Here is a 20368-nt window from a genome sequence, read left to right as displayed (position 1 = left end):
TTTCAAGCAGACATATTTATTTCTATAAATAAATTTAGATTAATCTTTAGGGCTACTAAAGTTTTTCAGTCAAGAGCAGTGAGTGATTGTATGTCTTTCTTTTGTTGCTTGATTAACATCAATGACTAGGACAATAGCAACTAAATTAGGCTGATATCCCTTTAAAACCAAATGCACGGTGACGGATGCAATGTAGGCCTACTGATACACGTTCTCCCTACTGTTTACGTTCACAGCTGTGTTTATGTGAATACTCGTCAAAATGGACATTTCAACATCATTTTGTGTGTATTTCTCCGTTCATGTGAAAGAGTACTCACGTGCTGTGAGACGCGCTTTCTGTGTGTGTATGCTTCAGTGTCTGCACTCAGAAAACAGGACCGAATTGAGTTCTCTCTTGCATCGTCAGATTTATGCATATGTCTGCTCTCCTCTTACTCCCACATATTGACATTTTTTTAAATGTTTTATGCGCCGTGCAGCAAGTGTATTTTAGCTTATGTCCCGCCAGTTCATATGTTTGCATCTAACCTTCTATGCAGCAGATTCGTTCTGAATGAATCTCTTCCCAAATTGTCCCTCCCTAACATTTTAGATTAGATAGATAGATATGTCATAATTTTTGTCATTCAAAAATAGTTTTCGTTCATTATCGTCTGGTTGTCGTCAGTGAAAAAAATGTTGTTGATGAAAGTTATGATAAAGTATTCGTCAACGAAATTAACTCTGGTTGAGAGTGACTCTTGATGGACCAGCACCACATCCTCTTGTACCACTGTTTGAAGAATTGATCTTCCAGAATAGCAGTAAGTTTTAGGAGCTCATTTTTAGTCAATCTCTGCAAGACAGACTTTTCAGGATAGGAGATGGACTAAAAATGAACTCCCAAAACTTACTGCGACATGGAGCTAAGGAGAAAATGTAGAACTTGAAAAATAAGAAAAACTGCTTAGTGGAACGCGTTTACAGTTTAAAAGCAAATAGAAAGTCCTATTATTTTATTTCTTTTCTTTATATTTATTTGCACATGTACAATGTTTAAAATGTTCATGACATATTAAAAAAAAAAAATTTAAATTTTGAGCAGCTGCATGTTTGAGCACCTGCATTCCTCTAGGTCAAAGATGAAAAAAATGGGATTTACAAAATAATTTTGACTTGAGTTGTTTATTAATGAGTAATGTCTCTATTGAGAGAACATGCTAATTTTTAATGTTAACAGGTTTACAGTGTTATTACAACATTTAACCACTTTTTATTAATTTAAAAATTGTGAAATTCTTTCAAATTTAAATCTTGTACAAGAACTACAGCAAAAAACTGTTTTGTTTTTTGTAGTTTGCTGTTTTTCTAAAAATATTTTAGAAATTGTATTTGAATATTACCAGTATTAACTTCAATGGATTTCATTAAATTCTTCGAACACGACTACTCAAAATGGTCTAAATTTATGAAACCTACACATTCAAAACATTATTACTCTGAAATTTTTAATGTAAATGTTAAGTGCAAGTAAAATGTTTAGTACTGTAAGGTCTTTCATGACACTACATTCGCTGGCGTGTGAATTTGATAGGTGCTTGATATAAAATAAATGGTGCTTAAAAAGTCCTTGAAAGTCCTTGAATCTGGTGTTCATGAAAGAGTGGGAACCCTGTATTACGTATTGCATTAAGATAAAGTAACGAGAGGAGCGTCGCCCACAGTAACTAAGTAAAAGTACCGTTTTTTTACAAAAAATGTACTTGAGTAAGAGTAAAAGTACCCAATTTTAAATATACTCTAAAAGTATTAGTTACCCAAAAAATTTACTCAAGTAAATGTAACGAAGTAAATGTAACTCGTTACCACCCACCTCTGCTCATATCTCATCGATTTTCTCCCTCTTTACTATCACTTTATGGGATTCAAAACTGAGCTGATTACAGGTTACTTTCTCAAAAGGTTGCTTCTTTTTGGAGTAAAAATATTTGACCAGTTTTTGCCATTTAGTTTTGCTCTTTATTTCAAAAGAGCAAGGACAGCACGTTTCAGGTATTTTTATTTATTACCTGATGTTTGTTAGGTTGCTGAGACAGAATTCTTTGCATTTAGGGCCTGTTTACACCTGTCACTTCATGCGTTGTCTCTAAATCGGATATCTATTTGATTTTTTAAAACGTTTTACACTTGGCCACATAAATGTGTCTTCGCAAAACGGATATAAATCCGTTCTTCAATTCCTGCGCTATATGCAAATTTAACGTTCACGTCAATGAAAGCAATAGATATGCGCTGCATTTTATTCATTATCAACTCATTTCAATATAAGAGACCACAACAGGATAGAGCACTGGAAAGACATGTTAGTCTCACTGCTTTTAATGAAGATGATTGTGTGTTGAGCGTCTGCGACTTACTCTGTTTCATTCGGGGCAGTTTGCGCGTCGGCTTGCTGAAGAGATACTCAGCTACTCGTCCGCGGTGATGCTTGTTGCATTAGCGCTGTCATATCTGACTATAACATACCATATAGCCTATAAAACGCTCTCACACGTTTATTATTTTAATATTTTGGGAGGAGTAAAATTAGCATATGTGGTTTCAACAACCAGATGCATTTACACTTGTCCAGTTTCATCAGGAATGTGGCCCAGACCACCTTCTGAAAGTGGTTTGAGCGATCAGATTTATATCTCGGAGGGCATTTACACCAGGTCTTTTCAGGATAGGATGGCTATCCGATCAGAAAAAACATAGGAAGTGACCAGGTGTAAACAGCCCCTTAGTTCTTGTCTACATGTGAAGGATAATGTATGGTTCAACTTTTATTTTATTTTTTTTAAGAAAATAATCCCAGACATGTTGATGGCCGATGTAAAAGGTAGTAAACTGAAAGTGATTAGTGACCAGTTTGTTGGCTGCATATCAAATAATTCTGTGATTCTCAACCAGCAGGCCGGGCCCCAGAGGGCCTCTGCAAACTTTAAAGGGGGCCTCAAGATGACTTAAAATGATTTAAAATAACACAAAATCATTTTTTTTAGAATCAGGTTTTTAGGAGAGCCATGTACTAAATGATTTAATAGATAAATTTGTAATTTTTAAAATTTAAATTATAATAATTTGTTTCATTTATTGAGCCATGATTCTGCTGATATTTGAGGTGATCGATGAAATGTTTACTTGCCAGATTTTGGGAGTGCTTAGCTATGGGATTAAGCTGTGTGTATGTTTTTGTCTCAGATCTGTGTGTTTTGTGCTCAGCGTAAGATGCATGTATGGGAGTGTTTTATATTCGACTGATGTAGTATGCTAGTGTGTGCATGTGTGCATTGCAGCATTGTGCTGGGGCTGCCTGGCGTCTGGTATTAACTCATCCGCTGTTAATTGTGTTAGTGGTTACAGCTGTCCGTCTGTGGCAAGGCCATATTGGGTGCACCGCTACAGGCTCCTTCAGCCTTCTCTTCCAGTGCAATGAGCTTCCAGAACATTCTCAGTCTCTCCCACCTCTCCCACTGGAGCCCGTCTCACCCGTCAGCTTCCCTCCAGAACACATTCGTACTGTTCTTGTCCTTCTGCAGCTCGTGCTGTGCTTACTGTTTGAACCTCTTACCAAAGAGCTAGCTTGGGTTTGACATTGGCAGATGTGGATGTCTAGAGAGACACTGAAACATAAAAATTATCACTCATAAAAAAGTAATATTAGTCTATATCTGCTATACATGCACAGTGGGGTTCAAAATCAAATTCTGTTCTTACAAATCATGAGATCACATAACAGTATTAATGAAAAAATAATAATAATAATGTCAGAGTCATTGATTTGAAGGGGAGTTTCTTTTGGCTTACCAAAGCTTATTTTAAAAAACTGATTAAAAAAAAATATTTTCTATTTTAATGTATTTAAATTTTTAATTTATGCCAGTGGTGGCAAAGCCGAATTGCTGCTTAATATTTTTGTGGAAACCATTTTTTTCAGGTTTATTTGATGAATAGAAAGTTCAGAAGACTGCATTTATTTATTAAATGTATGTCTTTACTCTCATTTTTAATGCATCCTTGCTGAAAAAAAAAATATTTCTTTAAAAATAAAATAAAATAATCAATCCTACTGACCCCAGACTTTTCAACTGAAGTGTATATTTATAATTTATCAAATTAATATATTATTATTTTACTTTAGAAAAAAATCTAAATTCTAACAGTTTATTTAAATTGGTCTCTTTAAGACTTTTAGACTCCACTGTAGGTTGCCGTGGCATTTTTATGCTGGAAGTTCTCCATGCATGCTTCTATAGAACAGTAGTGCTGATAAGAAAAGAAGCAGTGAGAAACTGAGAAAGGGGAGGGAAGCCCTCTCTCCAGACCTCCTGTTCGTGACCTGTGTTAGAAGCAGGTGGCTGGACATTCTTAAACGCACTCCGGTCACACAGAGTTGTGCAGAACGTCAAAACTCATCAGCCCACGGTAGAGGCATTCCAGACTGCCTGACCATCAGTCCTGCCGGTACATTCATTCACCCAGCCTGCCCTCACAAATACAGTGCTTTCTAGCTTAGCAGTTAATAGCAAAATCATTGATGAGCATCTGGACAGCCTCAGACATCCCAACCCGACCCAACACCTTGACTTGTCCCTTTACCCTTGGGTTCATCACCAGGCCAAATGGCCTTCCTATCATCTTGACCAGCTATCCAGCCTCATTGCACAACAGGTTGATGCAGGGCCGGCTTTAAACGCCCATATGTTGCCCACAGCTGGCCCACATCTGGCCTGGGCTACCCGGCAGAGTCTAAGGAGTTGTTTCCTAAACGCCCAACATGTTTTTCCGCTAGATTTGCCACAGGGTTAACTGGGAGTAGGGATGGGCGATATGGGCTTAAAAATATATCATGATATTTTTGGTATTTATTGCAATAACGATATCAATGACAATAATTCAGGGAATCCTGTTTCGTTAGAGAAAAGTATAATCTTTCCTATTTTTACCCAAAATAGGGTGTTGGGAGCATTGCTGAGTACACACGGTTTAATTCATACTGGAAGCCGCAGGGCGCCCTTGCACAGAAACTCCACATATCCATAGTAGAACTAATCCTACTGACAACGCTCCATCCATGAAGGTATCAAGTTCTCGCTGAATAAAACGCACAACGGAGATGGAGAACTTTTAACTGATGAAACTTGAAGACAATAAACATATGATTCCACAAAATATATATATTTTTTTTTATCTGTGTTCTTCAATCTTGAGTATTTTTATAAGGAAAATATATTTATAACGCAATGCTAATCGATATTGCCTTTATCACTGTATATAATATTATCATTCTGTAATATGAAACCACGTCTGGTCATAAAAAATATTTCAAACATTCGACTTTTACATGCGAATGTTAAGTTAATTTGGAGAAAAAGCACATCGATAAATTATATCTTTGTTGGACAATAGGTTTGTAAACAGGCTCATACACATGCAAAACTGTATTACACACGTGCTACTGTACTGCATTTATTCAGACCAATTTTTTGTGCACTGTACAGCCCTAACCAAACAGTTACAGATTGTAAAAGGAGTTCGAGCTCCTCATTTAGTGATATACTCCTCCTCAATTTCACGTCCACCCGTCGCTCCGCACTGTCACGCACAGAAATATTTCAACAACTAGACTTTATCGTTATTATCGTGGAAAGACTAATTCTTTTCATGGGGAAAATCTTTACCAGTATATCGCAAACGATAAGATATCGCCCATCCCTAGCTGGGAGGAAGAACTAACATATCTCCACAGTGCCACTGTCCTCCAGTCTGGAGTATTTAGGGTGGTCTTGTATGGTTCTGTTCTGTACATGTCTGTAATTTCAGTTATTCTGAGCATGTGGCATTAAATGTGTTTGAAAAACATCAAGATATGACAAGTGTTTAGGGATGTACTGAAATTTAGGTCACTGTAAAATGTTGGTCATAATCATAAAGGCCATAAATTGCTGTTGGTTTTAAAAAACAAGCAGAAAATCTTGGCTGAAAATTACATTGACTTGAATGTACTGTAAATAAATACAGATGTTTATTTTTGAGTGCATACACACACACAGGCTACATCATTTTCTGGGATTACTTTTAATGTTTTCATTTTTGAATTTTGCATGAACTTTTGCATAACCCTTAGCTTTTCTTGGCTTAATTTTACTGAGAACATTTAGTCTATTTTAAAGTCTCCAATACAGAACCCTTACATCTTAATAACAAACTCACCAGCCTGGGAGAATCAAACAAAATTACAGATCAACAGTGAGTAAAGATGGTATATAATCACTCTAAAATGACTTTGTTGTATAAGGTGGTTCTTCACATATTAAAATGCGGAAATTGAATACTTGCAGGCAACATTTTTAGATTTTTAATTTAATTTTGCAGTTCTTTGAAATCTTGGAGAAATAAATTTCAATCTTGGGTTTATAAATTGCTGAAAGGTCAGACTATCTTTATATATATATCTGTTTGTGTGTGAAAGCGTATGTGTGTGTGTGTGTGTGTGTTACCGACCTCAGCTGGTTGAATGATGAAATGAAAAGTGAATGAATGTTGTCATGGAAAAATAATAGCTGCCTCCAAGATCCTGAAACCTCCCAAGAGACAGCGAGAGTCACCTCATGCAGCATCAGAGAAAAGGCCTTGAGAGAAGATTATGTCCATTCTTCTCTCATCTTTACTCGTCTATATGCTGCTGATTGCTTTTTGTGTGTGGCTAATTGGTGTTTGCGAGGCTTTGGCTCCTTTTGTCCCTTTGGATGTATTTACACTTGTGCCAATTTGTTTGTGTGACAGGAATTCTCTTTCTCTGTGTGTGTGTGTTCAGGGCCCCTCGCTTTAAGGGTTACCAGCAACAGGACAGTCAGGAATTGCTGCATTACCTCCTGGACTCCATGAGAGTGGAGGAGACAAAGGTGAGTGCATGATTCATTTGTTTATTTTATTTTATTTTTTATATATATTATATATATATTTATGTGGGCATATATATATATATATATATATATATATACATATACACATATACATATACACATACATATACATATATACATATATACATATATATATATATATATATATATATATATATATATATATATATATATATATATATATATATACACATATACACATATACATACACACACACACACACACACGCACAGGTATATATGTATATACTTGAAGCGTTTACACTTCAAGTACAGGGTGGTAGAGTTTTACACCCTGCTTATGTGTTTGCATTGTCCTGTTTCCACTGGAGAGGCCTAAAACGGATGTTAATATCAGGTCTACAGGGGGTCTTGTTCTCAGCATTATGCCCTCAGTCCTCCTCACTGCATATATAAACTATACCAGTCACTGCAAAGGGCTGCATTTGCAAACTGACGGTGGGACGATGACCTCTTTTGGGCAGATGCATAGTAGTTTGATAGAGTGGTTCTTGTCTGACGTGCTAGGGGCCAAGACCCACACAACCCCACCAGTGGCTCTAACTGCCCTAAGAAAGTGGGTGCAGCATCAGGCGATGAGCCCCAGGGCCAGCCAAGGCCCATTCAGACTTGTGAATGTGGACAGTTGTGCCACTTAGGAACCTTGCAAGTGGCGCGACTGGCCTCATTGTGCATCCTGGGAAACAGTCAGCTGCTTGTTGAGGCTTTGTGATGGAGGACCGTCTCCACCTCCCTCCCTCCCTCCCTCCCTCCACACTTAGGGGAGGCTGAGGGGGAGAAAACAGGAAACAATCTGGTTTAAATGTTTCTCAATATCACGTACTTCAATAAATTTACAGACAGCATGTACTTTCTCTCTCACACACACACATATATAGTTTTTAAGACGAAACGAACGGAAAATATTTTTACACTACCGTTCAGTACAATTGTTTTTTTTTTTTAAAGTGACAGAAATAATTATTTATAACGTTATATGTTAGATATTTATATTTCAAATAAATTCTACTCCAAGAATTCTGAAAAAAAATTACAATTTCAACAAAAATATTAAAATGCACCACTGTTTTCAACATTAATTAATGACAATAATAAATGTTTCTAAAGCACCAAATCAGCATATTAGAATGATTTCTGAAGGATCATGTGACACTGGAGTAATGACTGCTGAAAATTTTGCTTTAGAAAATAGCTATTATGAATTGTAATACTATTCATAATGTTAATGTTTTTACTGTATTTTTGATTAAAGAAAAGCAGCTTTAGTGAGCATAAGAGATGAACCAAAATAACTATTTATATTTGAAATTGTATACTGATTTCAAGATCTAAACATGCAAAAGTGTATACAAGTATATACAAACATACAAACTTTTGCACAAAAAAACATTATCTTGTCAACTTTAAAAATAGTTGAGGTTACAGTCAGCATTATGATTTAGATTGTTTTATAAAAGCATTCTTTAAAATGCCTCATCTCTCATCTACAGAGTGCAACGGAGCTGAGACCCCTTTGAGCCAGTCACCAAACGTGGACACCACATTATTTATGTTGATTAGCCAATAGGATTCCGGGTCACAATATGCTAATTAACATCACTGAATTATCACCAATTAGCCGTTGAATAAAACTCCTAAGAATGGGGTGCTCAAGTGAGCTCAACTTCTCAAGAGAGTGTGGTGGCCTAGTTATTTTAGGTTGTATGTGTTTGTGATTAATTAGTGTGTGTTGCAGCAGGGTCCGACACAGATGGGTGTTTGGGGGGTTGAGTAGCTAAAGGAGTGGGATTAACCAGGCTTTTGACCTAAATAGCCCGTCCCGAGCGTGGGGACGGGACAATGGGGGAGACTGGTCGAGCCCCACAGACATCGCCACCACGGCCAATTATCTATTGATTGGTGCTATACTGTGACTGTGTCTTCTAACAGCTCTCTCACCAACACAGTCACTGACCATGTCACCTCTCATAAAGACCACAGGGACACTCGCCTTCACAAGTCTTTATGCCCACATATACATGGGATATACAATGCATATGTGCTGCTGTGTATAATATGTGAAGCACACATTTACTTTTCATCACATACACGTGTTCATGGCCTTGCTTTTGCTTCAGCTTATTTACCACAACAAAAACCTGAGGAAAAAAGAACACATCCAAGGGTGAAGAGTTTAAAGTCTGAAGGGGGAAACGGCTGTGACTTATTTGATTTGTTTATAGCTGTCAAATTCAAGTAATTTTTCATATATAACGAAAAGGTTGACATTGTTTTTTTCATTATTTAATTGAAACGTTAACTTTTCATTATTAAAAGATACAAGCTGTGAGACTTTTCATGTGCTTCTATTATTATGAGCATGATAAAAGGAACTTTTTGTGACAGCAACTGTTTATCTAACAAAGTGGCATCACATTGTGTTTACATTGACAGCGCATTAAAGCAGGCATCCTCAAAGCCTTTAACAACCCCACAGAGAAGACAGCTGACGAGGAGACCAAACGAAAAGTGAAGGGTGATCACTCTATGTTTCCGTCACCTGCATTTCACATCATTCAGAACAATATTGCCATCTAGTGACAGCTTGTTTTTGCAAGATTAAAAAAATAATGACACTGTTCACATGAAAACATAATTCTAAAAATTCTATTCTTTTGTGTTCTGAGTTGTTTGAATGTGTTTTTATATAACATAAATATGCTGTGTATAACATATATCAATTTTAATATGTTCTACAGCTTATGGGAAGGAAGGAGTGAAAATGAATTTTGTCGATCGGATCTTTGTCGGAGAGCTGACCAGCACCATAATGTGTGAAGAGTGTGAACATGTAAGAGTTTCTCTTTTTTTTTTTTTTTTTTTTTTTTTTTTTTTTTTGTAATGTACAATGTCCTCATACAAAGCCAGGTTATATAACTTGTTCACATAAAAAAAAAAATAATAATGATAAAAAAAATATATATATGAACGTTCAAATCAAAATAATTCAATATCATTCAAATAATTCAATATCATTCAAATCATAATCATTCAAAATAAAAGTTTTTGTTTACATAAGTGTGTACTGTGTATATTTATTATGTATATATAAATACAAGCACATGCATGTATATATTTAAGAAATATATATTTTATATATTAAACACATTAATAGAAAATAGAAAATATGTACCGTATGTGTGTGTATTTATATATACATAATAAAGAAACACATATACATATACAATATATTTATTTATATTTTGGGGGCAGTCGTGGCCTAAATCTCCTTGTAACCCGAAGGTTGCGGGTTCGAGTCTCAGGTCCGGCAGGGATTGTAGGTGGGGGAGTGAATAACCAACACTCTCTCCACCCTCAATACCACGACTGAGGTGAGACCCTTGAGCAAGGCACCGAACCCCCAACTGCTCCCCGGGCGCCGCAGCAATGGCTGCCCACTGCTCCGGGTGTATGTTCACTTCTGTGTGTACACTTGGATGGGTTAAATGCAGAGAACAAATTCTGAGTATGGGTCACCATACTTGGCCACACACCACTTCCCCCTTTTTTTTAGGGGAAGTCGTGGCCTAATAGTTAGAGAGTCGGACTCTTAATCCAAAGGTTGTGAGTGCGAGTCCCCGGCCGGCAGGAATTGTAGGTGGGGGGAGGGAATGTCCAGCGCTCTCTCCACCCTCAATACCACAACTGAGGTGCCCCTGAGCAAGGCACCGAACCCCCAACTGCTCCCCGGGCGCCGCAGCATAAATGGCTGCCCACTGCTCCGGGTGTGTGTTCACGGTGTGTGTGTGTTCACTGCTGTGTGTGTGCACGTTGGATGGGTTAAATGCAGAGCACGAATTCCGAGTATGGGTCACCATACTTGGCAGTGTCACGTCACTTTCACTTTTTCACACACAAACAATACATTTTAACTTTATAAATAAAAATTATGCACTTTAAATGTTACAGTATTGTAAGTGTATACATATTAATTTAATTTATAATATATGCCTTTTAATTTACTATAATACAATGTAATATGTATACAATATATAATGTAGTGCAAAAATTGTTTTATAATATTTATTATAATAATACAGTGACTACTAATTGTAATGTGTAACATGTTTATATTCTTCACTAGATTTCCACTGTGAAAGAAGCCTTCATTGACATTTCCCTTCCCATCATAGAAGAAAGGGTAAGACTCACAATTGTAAAACATTTGTTGCTTTATTTTATTTGCATTTAATAATCTGTCCATTCTCTAAATGTGCTAAACTGCCTTGAATTGAGTGATTTCTTTTGAGGGTTTGTTGTTTTTCTTGCTCAGATCTCCAAGCCTACAAATCCTGGTAGACTTGGGAAGAGTGGGCGGGAGCAAGACGGACCGGCCTCCCATGATGACTCATCAGCTGCCCATTCACAAGCCAATAGAAACAGCAGGAGGTTGAGTGGACAGGTAGGTGGAGCCAACATCATTGATAGCCCTTATAGACTAACGTTCAAAATTTGTGGTCTGAAATAAGATTTATTTTCTTCCTCACCAAGTCATTGTTTTGACTAAATAAACTGCATTTATTTGATAAAAAATACAGTGCAAACGCTATTGTCAAATATTATTACATTTTAAAATAACTGTTTTCCATTGGAATGTGTTTTAAAATGTCATTTATTCCTGTGATGGAAATATGAATTTTGAGCAGCATTTACTCCAGTTTTCAGTGTCACATCTTTCAGAAAACATTGTAATGTGCCGATTTGGTGTTAAAGAAACATTTCTTGTTATCAGTGTTGAAAACAGTTGTGCTATTTAATATTTTTGTGGAAATCATTTTACAATTTTTAAAAACATTTATAAAAGGCTTTCACTTTTGATCAATTTAATGCATCCTTGCTGAATACAAGTATTAATTACTTAAAAATGTTACTGACCCCAAATTTTGGAGTCGTAGTGTATGTGTTTCCTTGCTTCGTTGTTTTTAACATTAATTTATGTTTGTGTGATGGTGGCTTAGAAGCTGCAGGGTCGCCATTCCTCCACTTCTCATGATGAGAGAGGTGCGGATTCGGTTTCTAGCCGACAAGACGAGGAGCTCTGTGTGGATGGGCGTGGACTGGCCAGTTGCCGGGTGGATACGCTGGGCAGTCAATCAGACTGCAGCGAGAAGGATTCAAACCTGCAGGACAGCAGTAACGATGCAGACAGCGAGGCCTCTGAGAGCGAATGGTCACCACGAATCCCATCTGTGTCCACTCACAGTAGCACATCAGATAAAGTCTCAACCACCTCGACTTCAGCCTCAACAGCACAAAATCCAAGTCTAAAACCAAACCTGAACACGAGCCCCACTCCCTTAGCCACCATTAGACCTCAACAGGGCGGCGCTGTAGAGCAGCTTGTGAGCGCTGTGTCCAAGCTTGGCCTGGTGCACACTTCCACTGACACTCTACCTGTCAGTCACAGCCCAGAGGAACCGTCCGAGATCCGGGAGAGGGACCGTCAGCACCATCAAGGGGCCTTCCAAGCACTCTGTCACAGCTACACTCCCAGCTCTAAAGAGTGCTCTGTACAGTCCTGCCTGCATCAGTTTACCTCTGTTGAGCTGCTGATGGGCAACAACAAACTGCTCTGTGAGAACTGCACTGAGAGAAGGCAAAGACAGATGAAGAGGGGTGGTATGTATATTGACACATGAAATATATATAGAGTTGTATATACTGCCCACTGCATAGTAAAGAAGAGTCGCTGAAAGATATACTACCTTTAATGAATACACTAACATTCAAAATTGTTTTAAATATTTTTGCAATAAAAAAACTACATACATATTTAGGCTAACCAAACCTACATTTATTTTCATTTAAAATTATTTGTTTGTTTTTTTGTTTTTGTTTTTTTTTTAATCAAAAATGTCTCTGGAAATTGCTCATAAATCCATTTTGATCTGGCAATTTATGGACAAAGTATTTTACACACTCTTTACAAAGAAATTGAAATTGAAACAAATTGGCCCAATGTGTCATTTAATTTTGTCATGCAGTAAGCATTTTACATTTTTAATGTTATTTTAGGAAGTATAAAACACATAACATATATATAGAAAACATTTAATATGCTTTAAATATAAAAATTCATACTACTTTTTTAACCTAGCTATGTGTATGCCATAGCCAATGTGAAGTGACATTGGCTGAATGTCACTTCACACTCACACTCACACTTCACACTCACACTTCACACTCACACACTCACACTTCACACCATGTTAAGCATTGCAATTGCTTTGTCAATTTCTGTCTTTAATTTCATTAAAAAATTTTGTAGTACTGACTTCATAAAAAATGACTTCATGCTGTCCAGAGTAGGGTTTTTAGGAGCTATTACAGAACACAGATGTAAATCTTTATGTAGGAATAAATTAAAAAGTATAAAATGCTATTTTTATGGCTAATCAGAAATACTGGCAAAAGTGTAGATCAGACTGTTGTTTTTATATATGTTTCAGATAAGAGGGCTGAGAAAGTGTACACCAGTGCCCGTAAACAGATGCTCATCTCGGCACTTCCTCCAGTGGTCACTCTTCACCTTAAACGATTTCACCAGGTCTGAATCCCCAGCATTCCGTACATTATAACCCGTTTTCGTAATTTGTGTCACATAAGTACTTTTTGTGTCATTTCAGACAGTTTTTTTATATATAATAATGTATAAAATATATATATATGTATGCATGTATGTGAGCAAGGTCATTTGTTATATACTTCATTGTGTGGCGGTACACTGATTGAGTTTTCTTTATCTTTGCAGGCCGGGATGAATCTGAGGAAAGTTAATAGACATGTGGATTTTCCTCTTTTGATAGACCTGGCACCTTTCTGCTCTGCCACTTGTAAGGTATTGATTAGAGTTATGCATATCAGTAAAGACCAATGATTTATGAATCCGTATACGGTATTAATTCAGTATATGTGTGTGGCAGAACCTCGGGTCAGGAGAGCGTGTGCTGTACAGCTTGTATGGCATTGTGGAACACAGCGGATCAATGCGAGGTGGGCACTATGCAGCCTACGTGAAGGTCCGCACCCCCCAGCGTAAACCTGAGCAGCGCCGGAACCAGTCAGGTACAAAGCTGCCCAGACACCTTATAGTTTCCATGTGCTCGTCAGTGCATTTCTTTGCAGCTGGTTCTGAAAGGCCTGAAAAACCTGTGGGTAAACTAAGGGTTGTCTGCATCTCGGCATTGGACCACAACCTTGAGGATGCAGCTTGTTTAGTAAAGGCCAAGTGGGATTTGTTTGTTGTTGATGATCTATAGACGCGTTCTTCGCCACTCTCTACTCAAGGAGAGAGCACACCTTTCAGCAGTGTTTGGAACAGAGTAAAAAGCCCACGGAGAGCCGTGGTAGTTAACTGTTGCAGTGCACAGATTGAAGCTGAATTGTTGGTTATAATGAAGGCTACACAATCTCCAAAAGAGTGACTGAATGGAAGCATGGGCTGAAAATCTATTTTGTGTCTGTCACCATGCTTTTTTCAGTTGCCTTTCTTGTGCTTTCATTTTTAGGACTGTTTAAAAGGCAAAAGTGCAAATGGTATGTCAAATCAGTTAGGATGTGTAAATATTTCCTGTAGTATGAGGATTGATTCTCACAGAAAAATATTGATCTTAGGTTTTGAACAAGTCAATTTTATTTATTTATCTATCTATCACAAAAAGCTTTGAAAAGCTGAAATAGAGAAAAAAGTAGACCACTCTACAGGAGACAGAGAAACATCATGTGGTGTTATTTAATCTTTAATGAAGGCAAAGCTAAAGGTGGCATTTTATTAGAATAGGTTATTGATTGTGATGATCGTTTAAGTTTGTCGTAATAAAAGGTTGTTTTAGTATTGATTGTGTTCTGTAATTTTTAATAATTGATAAATACAGTAATTGGATGTTTTGCAGTTAAGGACTAAATTATTCATTTCAAATATGTGACCCTGGACCACAAAACCAGTCATAAGGGTCAATTTTTTTTTCATCTGAAAGCTGAATAAATAAGCTTTCCATTGATGTGTGGTTTTTAGGATCGGACAATATTTGGCCGAGATACAACTATTTGAAAATCTGGAATCTGAGGGTGCAAAAAAAATCTAAATACTGAGAAAATCTTTAATGCTGTCTAAATGGAGTCCTTAGCAATGCATATTACTAATCAAAAATTAAGTTTTAATATATTTACAAATGTACAAAATTTACTAAATGTAAATTTACTAATCTGATCTTTACATGATTTTTGGCATAAAAGAAAAATCAATAATTTTGACCCATACAGTGTATTTTTGGCTATTGCTACAAATATACCCCAGCAACTGGTTTTGTTGTCTAGGGTCACATATGTTAAATGGCTATAAATACTCAAAATCAAATAATCAAACAAAAATAGATTATTTTAGGACAACAATGCCTGGTGAAGGTTGAAGAACTAAAACATTGCATTAAAATATGATTTGAAGGATATTGCCGGACTCATCTGTTTTGTTTTGTTTTTAGATTATTTGCTTTTCTTTCTTTTTTTTATTCTATCTATCTATCTATCTATCTATCTATCTATCTATCTATCTATCTATCTATCTATCTATCTATCTATCTATCTATCTATCTATCTATCTATCTATCTATCTATCTATCTATCTATCTATCTATCTATCTATCTATCTATCGTCAAACGATTAATTGCATTCCAAAATAAAAGTTTTTGTTTACATAATGTGTACTGTGTATATTTATTGTCTATATCAATACACATATACATGTATATATTTAAGAACAATGTTGTTTATATTTTTGTTATATTTTCAAAATATATACTGTATGTTTGTGTGTATTTATATATACATAATAAATATACAGTACACGTATATTATGTAAACAAATTTATATTATTTATTTTTTATATATATATATTATACTGCCCTACAAAGGCAAAATACCTTATAGTAATGTGACTGTGTTAATTGTTTTTGTTTTTATTTTTTTGACCGTTACAAGCAAAAGTTAAATGTGAGTGGATACCGCTTTGCAACCAATTTATTTGCTATGCTCAGTAACGTACAAGAATGCTAGTCATAGCATAATTGCTTATATTGACTTGAATTAAATAGCCTAACCTAAAAAGAACGACTTGTGGATCTGTGTGAACGCCAGCATGCAGGCATGCTTGTTTGTGGATTAAACATCTCCGACGATGTTCAGCCCCATGCATTGATTTTATCGGGTTACAAGAAAAGGTAGGATATGGATTTTGGAATTGCGAACTGTTAGGCTACTGATTTTATGATTGATTGTGCTAAAGTTACATGCTACGGCATTCAAGTAGGCCTACACACGCGTCCAACTATAAGTGACAGCCTGGTAAATAATCTGCACTACAAAAAGGGGAAAAAAGTCTTTAAAGGTTATTCACGATAATGTATTGCTGCCAAGGTGTCTAGTCTTTACAGTGCTTTGTTATATGGAGCTGTTTGGTTGATCGTGATCTATCTAATGCGTTTGTCTGCACCGTAATTAAAATGCAGCAGACTTTAATGGCAGAACACCGTATAACTCCAAGCCGTAACCGTAACTTCATTTTGACGCACAGTTGAACAAAGTCCGACCGCTGTATCAGACCGCCGTAAATTGTGGAATCACGATTTTTTTATGTCTCAAATTGAGATCACTATATTCCCACGATTCTGAACTTAAATTAACACATAATTTACAAAAGGCTGAGACCAAATATTAATTGCTGCAGTCAGTTTAAGAGTGTTTAATTCATTTTTAATTGTTAATTTAAATATATAAAATATATATTTAAAATATTTAACTAAACCCATTTTTAATTAAAATAATGAAAAATTGGTTTGAATGAATGATTCAATGGCTCACTCAAATACTTCACTCGTTTCATTACTGGATGAATCAGCATTTTTGAACAAATCTCTTGAATGAATGATAATAAATACGTTACATCTTTAACAGTCACTTTTCTCCACCTAGTGTCTAAACAGTGTAACCTGCACAAACGTTATTTGAAGCGCAAATTACTTTTAAAAGGTGATTTGCTATATTTTGATCGCTACTATAGACATCAGTGTTTATATCCAAATTATAAACTTTCATCCCAGTATTTCTGTGATAATATGAATGAATTGTAAGACAGAAATAATACTGTGAAGTTGAGAGAAACTATTTGTGAAGCTGTTTCTTACCTACATGATAACGGCTCTCTCTGTGCCAGCGGCAGCACGAACGCAGATTTGAATGTTCTGGTAAGGTTTATTCAAAGGTTTAATAGACACAGGCGAATCGTTGACATTGAGAAATGAGATCACGTGGGTGTTTGAATCGAGATCGTGATCTTTTAACGATTAATCGTGCAGCTCTAGCCGTAACTCAATTTGAGCGTTCCAAACAGTGAAAGAGCAGTAACTGGTGTTATACGGTGTTCTGCCTTGGTTCCTCCGGGGCTTTTTGAAGTTACGGTTGAGATGACCCATTATTTTCTCGAAAAAAACAACAAAATTGACTCAAGAGACTTATATACATGATAAAGGATGTCTTGAATATCCCAAAAATATCAATAACTAATTTTTGACAATTTTGAAGTCTTTTGCCTTTGCACGGCAGTATATGTATGTATGTATGTATGTATGTGTGTGTATGTGTGTGTGTATATATATATATATATATATATATATATATATATATATATGTGTATGTATGTGTGTGTGTGTGTGTGTGTGTGTGTGTATTATTTGTAATGCACCTTTCTTAAACTCAAAAGCGCTACAACATGTACAAACAAAATAACAAATCAACCAAAACTACATATCAAAATAAAATCACAGTAAATAATCACAAATTAAAAACTTTACTAAAAAAATGTGTCTTAAGAAGTTTCTTAAAGCAATCCAAGGAAGCAGCATTCCTAATGAACGCAGGTAATGCGTTCCATAGCTTAGGCCCGTTATAAGAAAACCCTCCCCCCCATGGTTTTTAATTTACAACGAAGCTGATACAAGGAGAGACAACCAGCAGAGCGAAGAGAGCAAGGAGTAGAAAGAGTGACCAAATCACAGCTGTAATCTGGAGCCAGCCCATGCACAGCTTTATAGGTTAAAATCAGAGTTTTAAATTTAATGCGTGATTGAACCGGGAGCCAATGAAGTTGCTGGAGCACTGGGGTAATGTTATGGCATGCAGATGTATAAGTCAAAACTCGCCCAGCTGAGTTTTGTATATATTGCGATCTCTTAACAGAACTTACTGGTAAACCCCCAAAGAAAGAATTACAATAATCGAGCTGTGATGTGATGAAGGCATGAATAAGCCTCTCAGCATCAGGCCAGGAAAGAAAGGGTCTAATGCGAGCAATGTTACGAAGATGGAAAAAGGCAACTTTAGTTATGTTTTTGAAATGAGAATTAAAAGTCAGCTGAGCATCAAAAATGACGCCTAAATTACGCACCTGGGCATAAGGAGATATTTGAGTATTGTCAACTGAAAGTTTAAAATTACTGCACTTATTAACATTAGATGGAGTGCCAATTAATACAATTTCTGTTTTAGAACCATTTAGCTTTAGAAAGTTGTGATTCATCCATGCCTTGATTTCCAGCAAACAGGCAGAAAGAGTCAAAGAGGAAGTAGTGGAATCAAGCTGAGTGCTAATATAAATCTGGGTGTTGTCCGCGTTACAATGATAACCCAGGCCGTACTTCTGAATAATCTGCCCAAGAGGTAGCATGTAAACACTAAATAAAACAGGACCCAGAACTGACCACTGAGGGACACCCTCACACAAAGGCACATACACATGCATATACATACACATACACATACACATATACATATACATATATACATATACACTCACACACAAGTTAATTACACATTACTTTGGTACACATTTCATTTCAGTGTGTTTGTTACTGTTTTTTAAAAATACACAGCCATAAACTTGAACCAGCCTTACTCTATGCATTTTTGCATACAGTAGTGTATTGTTTGTTGCATGCATTGTTTTAAATATACAAAAACATGATGACTATTAAACTGATTACTATTAATACAGTCTGGATGTTTTTGTGAATGTTCCTCTAAATACCAACATCTCTTTGTTTTTTAGGTTCCAGAGAAGCCAGCTCAGCCCCACAAGGTCAGTGGGTGTATGTTAGCGACACCAACGTACAGACTGTACCGGAGTCCAGAGTGCTGAACTCTCAAGCTTATTTACTTTTCTATGAAGAACTCCTATAGATCCCGACAGGCGCGTGAATGCAAGATGATCAGACGAATGCAAAAGGCAATATCAGCTCAGACAAAAGCGAGCACTTACTGCATGACTATATCCCTGTATTTTAACATAGGAAAGATGTCATATACTAAAAGTTTTGTTTTATGGCTCATTCATTACTCAAGGTGATCTGAATTAAAAATGGGGAGCCATTATTATTGATGTAAAATAATATTATGAGTTTAAGTTATTTATATTTTACAGCTAATATTTGAACTTAGCATTTATTTTTTGGGGTTGTTCATTTTGCAGGAGAAATTGCCAAAGAGTAATTTAGGATAAATATGTATAGAATATATGATATGAGAGGGAGGATTGTGCCAAAAGAGTCTATAACCTCTGTTGTGAAAGGCAAACTCAGCACAAAATGCAGCTGTTGCTTGCAGAGCCGTTTAAACCCACCATATCCTGCACTGGATCACACAAACTAGTCACACACACGCAAACAACATGTCATCATTTACTTGGAGACAATTTAATATTCACAAGGTTGCTTGACAACAATATAATAAATTGTAATTTGCTGATTTTCATTTAATTTTGTGCTAACACGTTTAACTTTGGTTTGCTTGATCAATACTAATGTTTTTGAATGTCGTTTGATTCAAATTATAAAAGTGGGCCCTCCTCAAAAGTTTTATGAATTTATAACTCCGATACATTTCTCAATATCTAATGGTTAAGGAGTTGGTGCAATATTCCTGGACTTTGCTTATTTTTTCTATTCCAGAAATGAATACGAGTAGAAAACAATTTATTATTATTTCCCCTAAAGATTTTTGAAACTACATCAGTGCCTACGGTTTATGAGGGCTGAGATTGTTTTGCATGTCTTTAGCTAAGTATTCAATTCATACAGGAGTATAAAGAGAACAGGTTGTGTATATACTGATTAGAAATATACATAATTGTATGTAAAATATGAATCTTGTTCAATACTATTTATTCTGTTAACTGGGCAGATATTGTAACACCATAGATTTGTGTGGTGTATAAGGCTTCAGGGTTCCTCAAGCAGTTCTTTTGCTTGAATTTTGTGAACATAATCCAGTATAAATCATTTAAAATGATAATTTAAATACATTTAGTTG

The 20368-nt window shown here is 36.1% G+C and overlaps 1 protein-coding gene across 2 annotated transcripts in view; it reads left to right on the top strand.

Annotated features, from left to right (window-relative positions):
- Positions 1-20368, top strand: part of LOC306887743 (ubiquitin carboxyl-terminal hydrolase 45-like) — a 43525-nt gene extending 23157 nt beyond the window's left edge. The window contains exons 9-18 of one of the 2 annotated variants that reach the window (XM_079445742.1): positions 6842-6929; positions 9405-9486; positions 9710-9801; positions 11095-11151; positions 11284-11412; positions 11969-12629; positions 13460-13557; positions 13762-13848; positions 13934-14075; positions 19110-20368. In XM_079445742.1, coding sequence (XP_079301868.1) covers positions 6842-6929; positions 9405-9486; positions 9710-9801; positions 11095-11151; positions 11284-11412; positions 11969-12629; positions 13460-13557; positions 13762-13848; positions 13934-14075; positions 19110-19240 — 1567 coding nt within the window. In that variant the 3' untranslated portion in view covers positions 19241-20368. Of the gene's footprint in view, positions 1-6841; positions 6930-9404; positions 9487-9709; positions 9802-11094; positions 11152-11283; positions 11413-11968; positions 12630-13459; positions 13558-13761; positions 13849-13933; positions 14848-19109 lie in introns of those variants that run through there. The other variant, XM_079445741.1, reaches the window with a different exon arrangement.

The sequence above is a fragment of the Barbus barbus genome (genome assembly GCF_936440315.1).
Source record: "Barbus barbus genome assembly, chromosome: 21".
Lineage (NCBI taxonomy): Eukaryota > Metazoa > Chordata > Actinopteri > Cypriniformes > Cyprinidae > Barbus > Barbus barbus.
Note: the sequence above shows the minus strand (reverse complement) of the source record. Positions and strands in the feature narration are given on the sequence as shown.